The sequence below is a fragment of the Apteryx rowi genome, unplaced genomic scaffold (assembly GCF_003343035.1).
Source record: "Apteryx rowi isolate R43461 unplaced genomic scaffold, aptRow1 scaffold_494, whole genome shotgun sequence".
Lineage (NCBI taxonomy): Eukaryota > Metazoa > Chordata > Aves > Apterygiformes > Apterygidae > Apteryx > Apteryx rowi.
Window position 1 is genome coordinate 607,277 of NW_020450754.1, and position 15,933 is coordinate 623,209.

The 15,933-nt window shown below is 48.2% G+C and overlaps 1 protein-coding gene across 19 annotated transcripts in view; it reads right to left on the bottom strand.

The window, feature by feature from the left end:
• CAPN15 (calpain 15) overlaps positions 1-15,933 on the bottom strand; it is a 65,699-nt gene that overhangs the window by 15,273 nt on the left and 34,493 nt on the right. For 18 of the 19 annotated variants that reach the window (XM_026079198.1, XM_026079193.1, XM_026079183.1 and 15 more), the window contains one exon: positions 318-1,815. In XM_026079198.1, coding sequence (XP_025934983.1) covers positions 318-1,793 — 1,476 coding nt within the window. In that variant the 5' untranslated portion in view covers positions 1,794-1,815. Of the gene's footprint in view, positions 1-317; positions 1,816-2,232; positions 2,563-15,933 lie in introns of those variants that run through there. The other variant, XM_026079201.1, reaches the window with a different exon arrangement.

A 15,933-nucleotide genomic window follows, 5' to 3' on the forward strand; every position in this document is an offset into this window, starting at 1 on the left:
AACATCCATATGTTTCAGAGTTAGCGCTCAGCCTTCCTCACTCTTGGACAGGGAGTAAACTGGAGGGAACACCTTGGGAGGTCCCCTTCACCCTGCAGATTATCTCACACCAATTTAACATATCATTATGCTTCAGCATTAACACCCAGCAGCCAGCTGTTGCAGGGGAAGATTTTGTCTGCACCCTAAGGCTCAAAGAGATAGAAGGAAGCTTGCTTGTGTGAAGTGATATCTGATAACCTAGACCCATGGAGGAGATGTGAAAAGGGCTCCCTCCAAGTGAGATTAGGAGCAAGACTAGTTCAGCAAGCACTCACCTCCCGGCAGAAGGTCACAATGTTTTCCCACAGGGCTTTGGCCTCTCCTTCGTCTGTTTGCCGCCTCTTCTCCACGTGCATGCTCTCACGTCTCTTGAGGGGCTTGGTGCCCTTGTGTTGGGCCATGTAGTGCTGGGGGGTATGGCAGGCCACACAGTGCTTGGCCTTGAGCTCATTGAGCAAGGTGCAAGCAGGACAAGCCCACTGGCTCGGCCTGTCTTGGGCTGTGGGCAGCTGGGAAGGGAAGAGGCGAGCAACCTTGCGGGCAGATGGGGCCCTGCCACTGCAGGAGGAACAGCTACCCTTGTCGCAAGCCCCACAGTCGGAACACCTGGGGGCTGGCTCACCCTGTGCCCCATGCTCCTGGAAGCCATGCAGTTTGGAGGAGCCACAAGCTTTGCACTTCTGGGCCAGTGTGGGGTTCTTGAGGGTGCATTTGGAACAGGACCAGGTAGTGAAGTCAGGGCTGGAGGGGCTGCACGGGGTGAATCTCACAGAGTCCCCCACCAAGTTGATTGTGTCACTGCCTTTCTGGGCACTGCAGGCCTCACACTTGCTGGCCCCAGCAGAGTTAAGCAGGGAGCAGGTGCTGCACTTCCAGTGGGATGGACCGACCTCCATCTCCTCCTCCAGCACACCCAGCCGCTTGTTGGACAGCAGCTCCTGGAAGCGGGCAGCTGGTGGAGCTCTGGCTTGACCCTGTGGAGAGCCCTTCTGCCCAGCTGTGGTCTGAGCCACAGGCTGGGAGGCTTCAGTCCCTGGCATCTGCAGCTGTGGGGGCACCTCCCGGCGGCTCCGGGGCACAGGGTTGTTCTGGAGCCCTGGGGAGAAGGGGCTGAAGGCTGGCATCTTCTGGGCCTCTTGCTCCATAGCCACTGGGCCCTGGGTGGCTACGGCATCACCATCAGTGATCTCTACAGAGACTAAAGGCTGAGGAGTAGCTGGGGCTATGTGAAATCCAGCAGGGGTGATGACTTCAGGGACGACCAGCGCCTCTGGTGGGATCTTGGGCAGAGAGAGCTTGCGTGGCCCACCACAGGCAGAACAGGAGTTGGCCACCGGTGTGTTGTGCAGCGTGCAGCGCTGGCAAGCCCAGCCCTTCTCCAGTTCTGCCTCATCTGGACTCTTTCCCCCGGAGTCCTCACTGCCACTTTCTGCCTTGGCAGCCTCCTCCTTGGATGTGCCCTTGGGCTCCACAAGCACGGTGGGCTTGGGCAAGATGCCATTGATGATGGGCAAGGGGGAGCTGCTAGGCCCTGGCTCTGGGGTGAAGCCACACACCTCACAGGTTTCCTTGCCCAAAAAGTTCCTGAAGGTGCAGCGGGCACAGGCCCATTTCTGTTCCTCCACACTGAGCCGCAAAATGTGGTTGAGGTCAGGCTTTTGGCGGGGGGCTTCACATATGGAGCACTGCCGTTGGCCGACAGGGTTCAAGAAGGTACAGCGGGTGCAGGACCACTCACGCACAGCAGCCATGGAGCCAGGAGAGTGGGAGTGGCTGGAAGAAAGCAGAAGAGAGCATGAGGGCAGGGCCCCTGAGTACGTGGAGATACCATACATATCCTTGCCTGGTATAGATGGAACCTTGCTTCCAGGAAGGGAATAAACAGCAATTCTGTCATTGCTTTCTAGGGACTTGTTTCTCTGGCACTGACAATTTATGGCTCCAAGTGCCAGGCAATGTGCTGGCTTCCACCCAAATCACTTAAGAAAGGGTGCAAAGGTGCCATCTGAGGCTCTGCAACCTTGCTGACCCGTGTCTGATTGTGGGGGTGCACCCTTACAAGCAAGCTCACTGCCTCTCCACTCCACCACTACCCTGGACAATTTTGTTACCGCTGTTGCTTATTTGTAACTCTCTGGCTAAGGTGACACTGTGGTGAGCCAGGCAAATCCCTGCTGTTGGCTACCTTACCTCTTCAGAGAGCAACTGCTGCTCCTAGTGGCTGTTAATACCCCACCTTCAGGCAGTTTTCCCAAAGAACTGCGCTCTGGCTTATGCTTGGTTAGCTTTTGTCAGGCACCCTCTGCTGCCCCCAGCCAGGCCCAGGGAAAGGAGCAGCCCATAGCCTAGTGTGTAGAGCCAGTGCTGAGCTCAGGAAGCCATGGGAGCATAGCTGCACCAGGGAGGAGACTCACTGCGGAAGAAAGCAAAGCACCTGACAAAAATGGACATTCCTACCTGGGAAGTCACTGATGCCTCTGTTGGACTCAAACAGCTTTATCATCTTACAGCTTTAATATCTGCTTTCCCCTCTTTCTGTTCCCACTATCAATTCTTTACTCCTTCAATGCCACTCCAGCCCACCTCTGTCTTGCTTTCTGTTCTCTCCTTCCCTTTTGGCTCACCTCCACACATGCCAGTGGATACACAAGTTCTCCAAGGGGCAGGAAACCAAGATCCCCACTCTAGTTCCAGACAGCACTGAAAAACAGTGGTGCCGTACAGAGATGCTTTTACATGGCTGTAAGCTTCTGGGCCAGAACTAGCTCATGCCTGGCCCAGTCAGCCCCTGAGTGGTAGTACTGAGCTGGACCTAGGGCAAGCTGCAGCAGGCCAGGTGCCTAGACAGCCCACAGAGAGTCAGATCAGCAGTAGCTCCTGACTCCCACCAACTTCTAACAGGGGCAAGACATTTCTGGTCAGCAGCCTTTGAGGGGCACTGTGTCCTAGCTCCAGCTACATTGCACCTGCCTCACTGATAAGAGCCCTGCTGTCAGGCACCAACCCTTGGTTTCAGTCTCCACTGGTGCCTGGGAATGCCTGAAACCCTAACTGGAAATGGATCAAACACATGCCAGAGTTGCCTCATTCCAGGGCTAATGTTTTCTAGGGAGGTTCAATTTCCAGAAACTCAAGCACTGCAATTGCACTGATTCCAGAGGGCCGTGGAAACCTCTGGGCTTACAGGGAGCAGCTCTCCCTGACTGCTGCCGCCCAGCCTGTGCTTTCAGTAAGGCTTTCATGCATGTTAACAAACTGTAGAAGGTACCACAGCCCTGCATTGTGCCCTTTGTCCTCTCCTTGAGGTCATTTCCAGGAGCTGTGAGCAAAGGTGGGGCTGAAACAGAGCTTCCTGCCTCCTTCTCCTTTTACACAAGGGCAAAGTAATTTTCCTTCAGGTAAAGGTGCAGCACAAGAGCTCAATGCCCTGCCTCTGTGCACCCTTGCTCCCAGATAATGCAGTCAAGTCTACAGCCCCAACCTTGAAAGCAAGCACCAGGCGAGCAGAAGCTCTTGCAGATAAAAGCCACAGGGAGTTGTGCCTCTCTACAGCTGAGCTGTTCCTCTTCCAGTCCCTTCCTCCCTGCCCTGCTTGCCTGGGGCTCTGGGCAGGACTGGGACTGCAGGAGAAGCCTCAGAGTCCACCTCATGCCCTCAGCTCTTCCTGAGAACAGCACCACTCTCTGCAAATTCAGGATATCTCAAACCAAGGATTCAGTAGCCCAAAGCAGGGGGGCTGCATGCCAGTGGCCTCAGCATTTGTTCCCTCTCTAGCATGCCTTTGAGGATCTGGTTCAACCACAACACAGGCTGAAAAAAAGAAGGAAAAGAAGATGTTTTATGCCATGGAGGGCAGGTACAGAAAGTTATGAGATGCTTGTGCAGTCCTCTGAGGGCACCTGATCCTGGCTTGTCTCCAGAGTCCCAAGCAGCAGCACCTGCACAAGCAGCTTCCAAAGGCAGCTCTGAGCAGACTGCATTGCAGCAGTGGGATCTGGACGTGACAGAGGATGTGGTAACAACCACCTTGTGGAGGAGGAAAGCAACTGCCATTTGGCTAGATACATGATCCCAGAAATGCCCTACCAGCAATTTGACCGCATTTCCAAACTGTGCCCCACAGCCATTAGAAGACCCATCCCCATCACCAGAAGATCAGCTACAACCTTCAACTCCTTTCTCAAATTAAACATTTCTCTAAATAAACCCTAAACCCAAGAAATACATTGTATTTCAAGACAGACCTTGAAAATTCTTTCCAGTTCATATACCATTCCTTCATATTTTGAACTTTACAAACTATTTATTTACTGGAGTTATTTCAGGACTCTTTCACAGCTAAGTGAAGTATAAACATTGATTTTTCTGCCTGAAGTTCTACAGCTGTGAGCCACAGTACAGTTCTCCCCCCATGACAGCACCATGCAGCCCACAAAAATCTGAAAGGGGAGTCATTCTTCAAAGAAAGGGAAGAAACTGCCTTCCTGACGCCAGTCACAGAAGCAAACAGGGCCAGGAAGGGTACTGTGATCCTACCACATCCATTCGTCTTACTGGATGTGGTTCATCAAACCACAGACATCAGCAAATGGCAAGTGAAAGCTGTCAGCAACCTGCATTGTCCACATCTGTCCTGCATTCAGTCCCATGATAATAACCACCATACACCAGGCTGGAGATCATTGGCTCAAAAAACCAACCCCTAAATGCACATGCCACATTGATCACTGCAGATCAGGACCCTCCAGCTACCAGTCTTCCTGCTGCACAAATCCTGCTTGCATCCAGGGTCTACTCAGTAGGCAAAGGCTTCTGGTCATGCAACCACAAGACCGTAAAAATAAACCACCTTGTCCCTTCCGATGTCAGTAAAGAAAGGAAAAAACAGGATAACCTAAAAGACACAAGCACCATGTGAGGCAAAGCGGACGAGACATGTCTGATGGGTTATCAGCAACGAGCTGTGAGCTTGGGGAAGGCAGCACAGTTTCACTTGGCCAGACAGGTGATCCAGGCCCCAGCTCTCCACACAGCGAAGAGGTGGAAGCTGTGAAACTGCAGCGCTCTGCTGTGTCACTGCATTCCTCTCACATGTGCTCTTACCTCGAGCTCAGACACAAGCCTTGGGGAGCTGCCATCTCCTCACAGACACACTGTTTCCCTCCCAAGCAGCCTACTTCTTTCCATTGCCCCAGGAGTCTGCTCCCCACACACTCTGTTCCAGGGACACTATCCTTCCTGCTGCTGGAATTTCCATCTACTCGACTTTCTGTACTGACAGCTCTCGGAAAAAACAAAAAGCCCCTCCACAAAGCTTGCCCTTGGCCAGCTTCTTCTTTTGCTGCTCCTTCATGGGTCTGTCAGTTCCCCTTGCAGTGGCAGGGCCATCAGTAGGGCCAGCTCATGCAGGAGACTTCTGCGTCCACCTTCCCCCAGGGCAGCTCTTGCACCATGCCATGGTGCCAGACAGCCCTGCAGCAAACACTCAGCTTTCCAGTGCAAGTTAGTGGAACAGACATAGAAACAGGACAGGAAGCAGGACAGGCATCTTGAGATGTCCTCGACAAGCTGCTGATTTCCCAGCCTTGATGATGTGCATTGAACCTGACTGCAGCCTGCTTCTACTGGACTCCTGCCCAGGATCAATGGATGAGAATTCAAGTCCCTGCCTGGATCGCCAGACTTTTTAAAAGTCTGAAGATTACAAAGGCCACTCAGGGCTGTAAGGGTAGTGATGAACACTGGCCCTTGGCCTTTTCTTACACAGTACACCATGTAAATGCACACAGTGGGCCTTAGTAGCATCCTCTTCCCATGTACCTATAACCACAGCCACTGGCTGAAGCAGAAATGCAGCCACAGCCTGTCCGAGATCTGTTATTCTTCCCAGAAAGTCTGTTTGACTCCTTTCCTAGCAGGCAATGAGCCTGTCTGAGAGAATACAGTTGTCTCCACCATCTATTCACAAGGACCATCTGTTGTATGATAACACACATACCCTCCAGCTCCAGAAAACACAACTGAGATAAACATTGCCTGCCATTTCCCTGACCTGCCTATGCATGAGAGGAGTTCCTCTTAAAAATGGCCACTCCACACTGACTTGGCAAAGTCGTCTACCCACGAAAGGGATTTTTCCTGGGAGAGAGGCACGTTTCAGGGAGCATGAGGATGCAAGCAAAGGGAACCCTGCCATGTGCTCAGCCTGTTGCTGCCCTGTGAAGCGGCACAACCAGGCTAGCTAGGAGCAGGGATCTGCTAGAGGCTCTTGTTGGTGCACACAAGAAAAGGGCAACATCTGTAAAACTGTACATCTCCAGCAATGCCAGCAGGGCTGGCTTCACATGGAAGGGCTTTCTACTGAAATAACTCTACCCATCCAAAACAGGGTGTAAATCAACAGGCAGGAGTCACCACCACATTGCCAGGACTTCACATACCTTAGCAGTCACAACAGCGTAATTCTAATCCTTAAGAAAGAATATTTAAGATCCAAGTTGGCCTCAGCCAAGTACATAGCTTTCAGTGTGTTGATCACATCTCAGGAAATATTATTTCCTGCTCTGCCTTGCAGATTTAACAGAGGACCAAAGATCAGCCTACCACCAAAGCAGGCTATACAGAACCTACCTTGTCTGGGATGCTGGTTGGAAAGTTGAACCAGCGCGGTGGGACAAGGCTGCAAGGCAGCCTCTGCAGGCAGGCTCCAGGAAGCAGAGCTGACTGAAGGGTGCATGGGGCTGTTTCCCTCTGGACACCATTTCTGAGAGCATGGGTGTGGCAGGAGAAGGCTGTCACTAGGAGGTAAGGGGCAGAGGGCAGGGAGAGCCCACTGCAGCAACATCACCCATCCTTTCCTTTCCACTGATGTGCAGGAACTTCTCTAACTAAAACAGGACAGATTTGCTAGACCAAGACAATGAAGGGAATAAGAAGGCATCAGCTAGTAACCTTCCAAATCCACCTCAGGAGAGTGATGTCGCCCCTCCTAGGGCTCTACCGAGTTTAAGAGTCTCTGCTGAGCTTGCCTGTCCCACTGCAACAGAACCTTGGCTCTTACACAGCCATCAAACAAGCTGGGGGCCACATCATGTTTGGGTGTGATCTGGGACCCAAAGCATATCTGGAGGCCTCACCAGAGCAGGGCACAAGAACAGGAAGGAGCAGGGCAGGGTGTGAGACTGGGAAGTGCCCAAAGCCTACAGTGTGCATGTTCCTGCACTCAGGAAGCTGTTTTTGTGCCAACCCCGTGCTTTAAGCAGTTTAACTCCAGGGCAAAGGCTGCCAGCCAGCCCTGGCCTTGAGCACCTTGGATTACCCTGGAGTGAGATAACCCAGAGCTCTACTGGGCAGCCCACACTGGCACACAGGATTATTTCAGCTCGTGTCAATCGCACACAGCAACAGAAACAGAGTGCATCTCAAACTTCTCCAGAATAGCTAAAGCTAAAACAGCCAAAACATATTGCTTTGGTTCTCTCCAGCAATAATTAAGTAAATAAATAAAAATCAATTGTTCTGGTCATCAAGATACAAACCCTGAGTTCCCTGAAACAGAATATACTGTAGCAAAATACTCCTTGCTTGACAAATACAAAAAAAAGCACTAGAATCTTTTGGAGGAAAAATAAAACCCCACAAAAACCTCAACAAAAAAATATCCTGTCTCAGTTCTCTCCAAGCTGCAAATCACTTACTCTCCTCCCCACTCTGCCATTTTCTGTATAACTCCTTTTCTGAACAGCATAGAGTACTACGGCCTATAAGAGGACTGCTGAGTGGTCTCACATGAGAACCTACCACATATCCATATCCAGCCAGATCAGAAGATGACTGTGCCTGTCCAAGAAAGGGGTGTGGGAGGTCAGGAACCACGTGGCATTGCTCTGGCAGTCCCACTGTTGGAAGGGCATGTGGCATTGGGATAATGGACCTCCAGCCTCACATGTCATGAAGCCTGGGCAAGAAGATGCTGCACACTGAGCTGACTCACTCTTGCAGAGCCAGGCAAGGGCCAGCAGGCTGGAACAGGGGAAGATTTYAGCAGATATATTGGCAGAGCAACACAGAAAAGCTATGATCAGGGTCTTTCCAGTTTTTATGAATTTCTACAGGAGCATCAATGGAGAAAAATGGTACCTGATTCCCACTCTAAAGCAGAGTTAACCCCAGGGTCTTTAGAAGTGAACCAGCTCTGTGCTAGCATCATACGGACATGGCAGATTGAACAAATATTTCCAAAACCTGCCTCTCCCACTCTTCCAAAGTGAGCCAAGAAAATAAAACAGGTAGCTTAAATACCAGTGACCTTCACTCAAACTTGGAGAGACAGAGGCAAAAATAAAGTACAAGGAGGCTCCTCTTATCCATTTGCACTGTTCTCCCACTTTCCACTGGTACAGCTCTTCTACTGGACAAGGAGAAACAGCAAATAAAACCTCCCATAAAGACATCCATGCTTTCTTTGAGGCTTACACTGAAGCTACACTGTTACACGGTGCCAGGCATACCCACTGGGGCATTTGTGATGCCCCAGTGCTTAAATAAGCACACCTACAAAACAGGTGTGCTTATTTAACCTGATCTCTAACTGTGAGAAAAAGAAGCATCCCACTTCAGCAGGATCAAGGGCAGAGGATCCCAAGAAAGCCCGCTAAACCAAAAGTTTCTCTTCATTACAGTCTCATCTGGAGGGAGGAGAGCATAAGATCATAGGATAATTCAGGTTGGAAGGTACTTCAGGAGCTCTCTAGCCCAACCTCCTGCTCCAAGCTGCGTAAGCTAGAGATCAGACCAGGTTGTTCAGGCTTTATACAGTCTGGTCTTGAAAACCTCCAAGGACAAGGCCTACACAACCTCTCTGGGCAACCTACTCTACTACATTACTGTCCTCATGACAAAAATGTTTCTCCTTACATCCAGTCTGATCCTCTCCTGTTTCATCTTATGCCTATTGTTTCTTGTCCTGCCACCATGCACTGCTGCGAAGAGCCTAGCTCTGTCTTGATGATGCCCCCATAGGTATGACCCATAGGCTGCTGGTAGTTCCCCCCAAAAGCCTTCTCTTCTCCAAGGCTGAACAAGCCCAGCTCCCTCAGCCTCTCTTTGTCAGGGTTCTTACTGTACTGGGAAGCCCCAGAGCAGACGTACATTTAGGAGTTCAAGTTATAGTCTCAAGACTACATCCTTCCATTTTTCATTCCTGCTCCCCTTGCACAATACTGGGGAAGTTTCTTGTACTATATGGGCCTGAGCTCCCCCACAGAATGGGGCTGCTAACTTACCCCCTCCGCAGGTGTGACGGTGTGCTCCTTTCCCCCCACCAATGTGCTCTCTCCCCCTCAACCTGACCTCCCTGTAAACAGCACGTATGTAGGGGCTAGTTGAGCATGCGCCAACTAAGGCCCGTCTAGTATGCAAATATGACTACGAGTCAATCATCTCCCCCCCACATAAATAGGGGGCAGCCCAGAGCCCATTGAGCTCTCCTGCACGGCAGCGGGCTGCACTGCAGAACCTCCTCTTGAGCAGGGACGCCTCTCAAGGTTACTCCTCCAGGTTGAGAGATTCCTTACCCACGACAGATCCTCAGTAAGTGATTAATAGTAGGCTGAACTTTTGCGAACTTCGTGAAACTTTGCTGAGTTATATCTCTGATTAATTGTGCACATAATCCCTTACACATAAACCGTTGACCAAGTCTGAGATGAGGACTGGATTCAGCCGCATCTAGGCTCCTCTCTGAAGGAGTTTAGAAAGCAAGGGGGTCCAGTGTGAACCTCATGATTCAACGGGAGGGTCCCCTTCGCATACACTCCTTTAGACATGAACCGTTGACCAAATCTGGGACTAGGATTGGATCCAGCCGCACCTAGGCTCCTCTCCGAAGGAGTTTAGAAAGCAAGGGGGTCCTTTCTGAACCTCATGACTCAATGGGAGGGTCTCCGTTGCGCATGCATCTGACCCTGTCCTTCATGCAGTAAATAACTCAGCAAACCTTGCCAATCGAACCTCGTTAAATTGTTCTTATTTACGACTGAACTTTGTTAAGTTGCTATCTTACCGCAATAAATGTAGTGCTGCTTCCCTCTTATGAGTGAAGTGCATCACTCCTTTTGCGACAGCAGGGAAGCCTGAAAAATTGCTAAAGGAACCTTGGTTGAAAAGTTGCTACAAAACATCTCTTCATCCTAGCAGAAACCTGTCAGCTTCAGAAGAACCAGCAGTTCAGCCTTTTGGTGACCGCAAAAGGACAAATTTGATTTTTGAAAAAAAAATCTTGCTAGAATAGTTTGGCTTTATCACTAGTTTGGCCTTATGTCCAACTCGCTCATCTCATGTGCTTCCAAGCACTGCCACTGCAAGCAGCTGTCAGCCCAGGGCAAAAGTACCTCCCATCTGACCTGATTTATAGCCTCCAGGACCAGAGGCCCCTCTATGAAGCTGGGATTTAACCATCACACCAAAGTCAGATGAGGAAAAACAAACAACCAAACCAACCCACAACTCCAAAAATCACACCACTTTTTCCATGCAATCTCAGTCTCATACCAGGTGGATTCTTCAAGTGGGACCAGAGATGGGGCCTTCGTATGAACTACTAGCTGCAGCAGTTCTCTTTGTTTTTTTCAGTCTGGTGGAAGGAAACCACAAGGGTTACAATTACAAAAATTCCTCCCTTTGTTGATGTAGTTGATGAAATAAAGGCTTCTTGGTCCTGAAATATTAACTTTTGAGTGTTCCAGAGCTTTATTATGTATTTATACCTGCTCTCACTATTTAGAGTTAGACTTAGTCCAGGACAAATTGTTAACTACCTCCCAGGAGACCAGCTCCAAAAGCAGAAAAAGAAACAGATGAGTAACCAGCCCATTCCACTTTCATGCCAAACCCTCCTCTGGTCAAGAGTTTCCTTCCTTCTGGAGGTTAACTCCTTCCAGCCTCAATCCAGTATCAGTGTTCCTGACCATTTACTGGGCCAGGACAACTACATTTATGTCAAAAAAAGCATTTTCCACTGGTAATAGCTAGTGATGAGTTGAAACAGGAGGACTGTATTTGTTATTCTGCAGCAGGAGACAAGGCAGGAGTGTGCACTTGAGGGTGAATGGGGCCATGAAAGAACCATCAGCACCACACAACCCTTCCCAGAAGGTACCAAGAGGCTCATATCACAGAATCACAGAATGGTTGAGGTTGGAAGGGACCTCTGGAGATCATCTAGTCCAACCCCCCTGCTCAAGCAGGGTCACCTAGAGCACATTGTACAGGATCGTGTCCAGGCAGGTTTTGAATATCTCCAGAGAAGGAGACTCCACAACCTCTCTGGGCAACCTGTTCCAGTGCTCTGTCACTCTCACAGTGAAGAAGTTTTTCCTCATGTTCAGATGGAACTTCCTGTGTTAAATAAACATTAAGAGCTTTCCAAGCTGATGGCACACTCCAGTTCCTGGGAATTTCTTGGTCTCTTTGCACCAAATTTCATGGAGGTTCTTGCACAGTTCCTGTTTAGCTCCTGCTCTTTCCACTCTGGAAACTCACAAAGTGCTCAGCCAGCTGAGATGTGCTCCACTGGCCAGACAGAGAAGAGGCTACAAGCTTTAATGAGAAGTTGCTGGGGAACAACTGAACTCTGCTAATGAGAAGTTTGACAGAAAAAACATAGGCGCCAAATATATGGAGTTTATTCAGCAGGATATTTTTGCAGCAAAATCACAGAATCTGATCTCGAACTGCAGCTCTTCCTGCCTCAATTTACTTTGCCTCTCACCTTGCAGAAAGCAGGGCTTGTCTGTCTTGCACTTGCTCTTTTTATTTTATTTTTAAAGAGAGATGCTTAGGGTCAGAGGGAACACTTTGCTGTAGGACAGGCAAGAAAGGACTGAAAAACACTGAAAAGCAGCAGTAAAGGGGATGATCCAACAGGGATGAAGGACGCAAGATGTAGGAAATCTACTACATTGGCATTCACCAAATCATCATGGAACAGTTTTCACTACAATAAGCCTGGCAAGAAAACAAGTTAAGGAAGGCCCTCTGAAGTTTTCATTAAGAGCCCCAGTCCTAACCTTGGGGATAGCTGCCAGCAGGACCAAGAGCCTCGAGTCTTCTCAAGCTACAATGTTCTCTTTAAGATCAATTCCAGTGTGTTATTATCATTAATAACCTCATSTTTCCTCCTTGCCTGCAAGTATGGGAAATTTCTGCAGTTGCAGTCACAGTTATTTTCAAAGAAGCCAGTTTAACATAGCTTTAGTACTGCCATCATTCCCAGACTCAACTACTTTAAGTTTTCTGTATCCAATTTCCCTAGTTTTTTGTGTGTCTGGGCAGATTAAGAGCAAACAATATTAAGCTCTGTCTGTACTCAAGTATTATACTCTGAGGAAAATTTGTGTGTGTCATTAAGTTAGCCCAAAGCCTTACTATGTATATGTTTAAAGAGGTTTGATAATGTCTTAATAAATCAATTTTGCTTGAGGTGGTGGTGAACTGAATGGCCTCCATCCATATCTTGCTTTATGTAAGCAAATTCCCTCACTGACTTAAGCCAAAAATTCACGTACATGGATATTTGAATCCACTTAAGAGCTAATACACAAGAGAGGTTCATTAATTTTATAAAATTTTATCTCGGTTTCATTAAATTGGTGTAATTCGAGTGTCGAAAGCACAAAAGTGTCTCCACAGATTCCCTGGCTCTGCTAAAGTATTTGAAAGAGAGCCTTAGAAAGCATGCAACACCCCCCTCCCCCTCCCAGAAGCTGCTCTTTCAGGGCAAAAAGCCCACTATCCTCCTGCAAATGCAACAAATGCAAGAATTTAAGAATTCTATTTTTCTGTTATAAAAAAAGAAAGAAAAAGAAGCTTTTAAAGAAGAAAAATAAAGAAGATCACCAAACCAACTTACAAGACCTTGATTAGCCCCTTACACTGTATCTCAGTCTCCTTACAAATGCCGGAGCCAACAGAACGGATGGGTCTTCAGCACTAGAAAGGATTGAATCCCAGAAGAATGACAGAACAAAGTTACATTCTATTCTTGTAGCTTCTGCTTCTTCAACACTTGGAGCAAGAATGCACCTAGAGAACAATAGTTTTTTCTTCAGGAAACCTGGTAAAAATTACTTCATCTACCTTGCATATTTTTTTATTATTATATCTTTGGCCTAAGCAGTATCACAGAAAATTCCACATAAAATAAACTTGTCCAGCAAAATTCATGAGTAACTGAAGCAGAGGAAGGTTAGGACTCTTGAAATCACTCCCACAAATCAGAATGATGCTTCTCAGAGAGCTGCTACTAAATAAAACTATTATCTGTTTGTAAGAAAGGCTCCCTAACCAGACTTTCACACCTAGACATCAAACCCACAGACTTCATGCTGAAAAACAGAAAGCTTATGTATGCCACAATCCAAACAGGGTAAGGATCTTGCTAATATTATGCGAAAACACAAAGCCAAAATTCAGAAAACTGCCCTAACTCAGCTTTTGGCCCTTCAGATGCATCTTTTACAGCACTACCAGGGGAAGGTTTCTCTGAGAGCTGTAAAAGGGAATTTTGGAAATACATTTTCTTGGGAGGTTTTCATAAGGAATGACTGCTCATGGTCCTGCTGCAGTCATAAGTCATGTGGACATCACCGTCTAGGAGTCCAGCTGGTTGGCAATACACAAAAACACTAAATAAACTGTTAGGGAAACTGTCCGATCCAGTCTCCCTAACAGGGTCCGACTCCAGGTTTCCACTTTATTCAAAAGATACAAAATAATTCTTTATAAGATGATTTTATTAGTATTACAGCTCGAGCTGGGTGCCTCCTCCCAGGGACCCCAAATGGAAAATTCCCTGGGTATTTATACCCCTACAGGTTAAGTTCTTTCTCCATTCTCCAATTTGTTGCATCAATGATAGCTCGACAAGTAGTAGCTTCTTCGCTCCTGGTTGGTTTCCCCGTTGTCTCCAGGGGGAGTTATGGTACTTGCTGATCGTTGTTGACGCCGTTTTGTTACTTTCTTATCTCCATGTTCCCTCCTTGTTCGGACTGGCCCAAACAATTTTGGGAAAAGTTCAGCGATATGCGGCCTTAGGCTTCAGTAAATTTAGCTACTAGTGCTAAGCAAATGCTATTATATCCAACACAAACCTCCTGAACCTTTGACTCTCCACACTGAGACGACAGGACTAAAAACTCAACATCAGCCATTGAGGAAAAGGGCTGATCCAACATCCTTGAAGTCAATGACAAATCTCAATGCCAGTGTCAAGGGGTGCTCTTAAGCTGTGAGAGATGCTTGTTGCATACACATACAGGCAGATGACCTGGAACCCTGCTTGCTCATTGATGTTGAGAACGAATTTAGTACAAACAGGCACTGTCAATTCCAGATGCCCACTTCAATGGCTCTGGCAGGAAGGAGTTACAGTTTCCAATTATTCATGTGTGGAGAAGCCTGAACACTTCTGTGAAGAAGAAGGTAAAGAAAAATTTTCAAATTCTGAAAAGACTCCTTTGTTTAGGAAGGAAGAGTTTGAAAGAAGGGTTGGGGGCTCCAAAACCAGATCTAATCATTCACTGACTGGCTGGCAAATCATTCCCTGCCTTGAGGCAGCTCGGGAAACTTCCCAAGAGGCTATGAAGGGTCAGTTGGTAGATATCTTCCACACTCAGTAATACAAATGAGCTGAACAAAGGTGAGTCAGGGAAAGGGAAGAACAGTTCAGCAGCAAGATGGGCTACAGTCAGACAAAGCAGTTTCAGATCTGGCAGAAGGGGGGTGATGCCTGCTGATCTGGGAACAGTGTTCAGACTTGACTCTCAGCCCAAAGAACTTGGGCCCTTTGAACACAGCAGAAGAACATATTGTTACAGAGTGAACAGGGCCCTGGCACCATCAGCGCTTGGAGGACTGACAGAATAGCATCACTCAGATTATGTGGCCAGTAGGGCCTGCTAGGATACTGAATCCTCACAATCCCTCCACATGGCCTCACATTCCTCAGGATGAAACTTTGGCCTTGAAGGCAAGGCCCTTTAAACCTCAAGGTGCACCAGGAAGAGGGTGGGAGATACCAGGAACATCCAATGGCTCGCTGCCCTAGCAGGAACTTGAGGACAAAAGCACCTAGAGGATCCTACAATATGAAGCCAAATCACACCCTGGAGATAGCCTCTTCTCCTGCAGCCTTCAGGGCTCCCTACTGATCTGGCCCAAAGTGGCAATCAGTTTAATGCTGAACATGTGAGCAGGACACAACATGCAGGTGCCTGAGAGCTTTCCAATTTCACTGGGAGCATAAACCTCCAAGTCTCCACTGAAGTAAGGCTAGTACAAGATGTACAGGAATCAAGGGAGATCAAGAACAACAGGGAGGGGATTTATAACTATCGTGCCAGAGCTAGGAGGACTAGCAAGGCACTAGGGAGGAACAGCTGGGAAGATGATGTTCTTTACTATTATTATTACACTGATTCATTTCAAATCATGGCAGGTTTTAATTTAAAAAGCCAACAGAAATCTTGTCCTTTAAAAAGGGCACAAAAGCTGGTAACAGCAATGAACCAGGAACAAATCCCAGAGAAGAACAGCATGGGGTTAATGCCTCTCTCAGAGCATTAACAGTAGCCAATAAATAGCATCCAGGAAGGTTGCAGAACATCCCTTTCACCATATTTTATGGCCAGAGAGGAAGAAGGGCATGACTCTGTTGTCTCCAATGCATCACTGAGACATAAATGAGGTTGAAATACCAAGGAGAGATGTTCTCTTTTGCTCCATCAAGGATGTATGCCACCCCTTCACATCTGCTGGTTGCGGGGTCTCCTCTGAGCTTTCTCCTCTATTACTGCTTCTTAACCACCTCCACTGCAGAATTGCTGGGCTGGC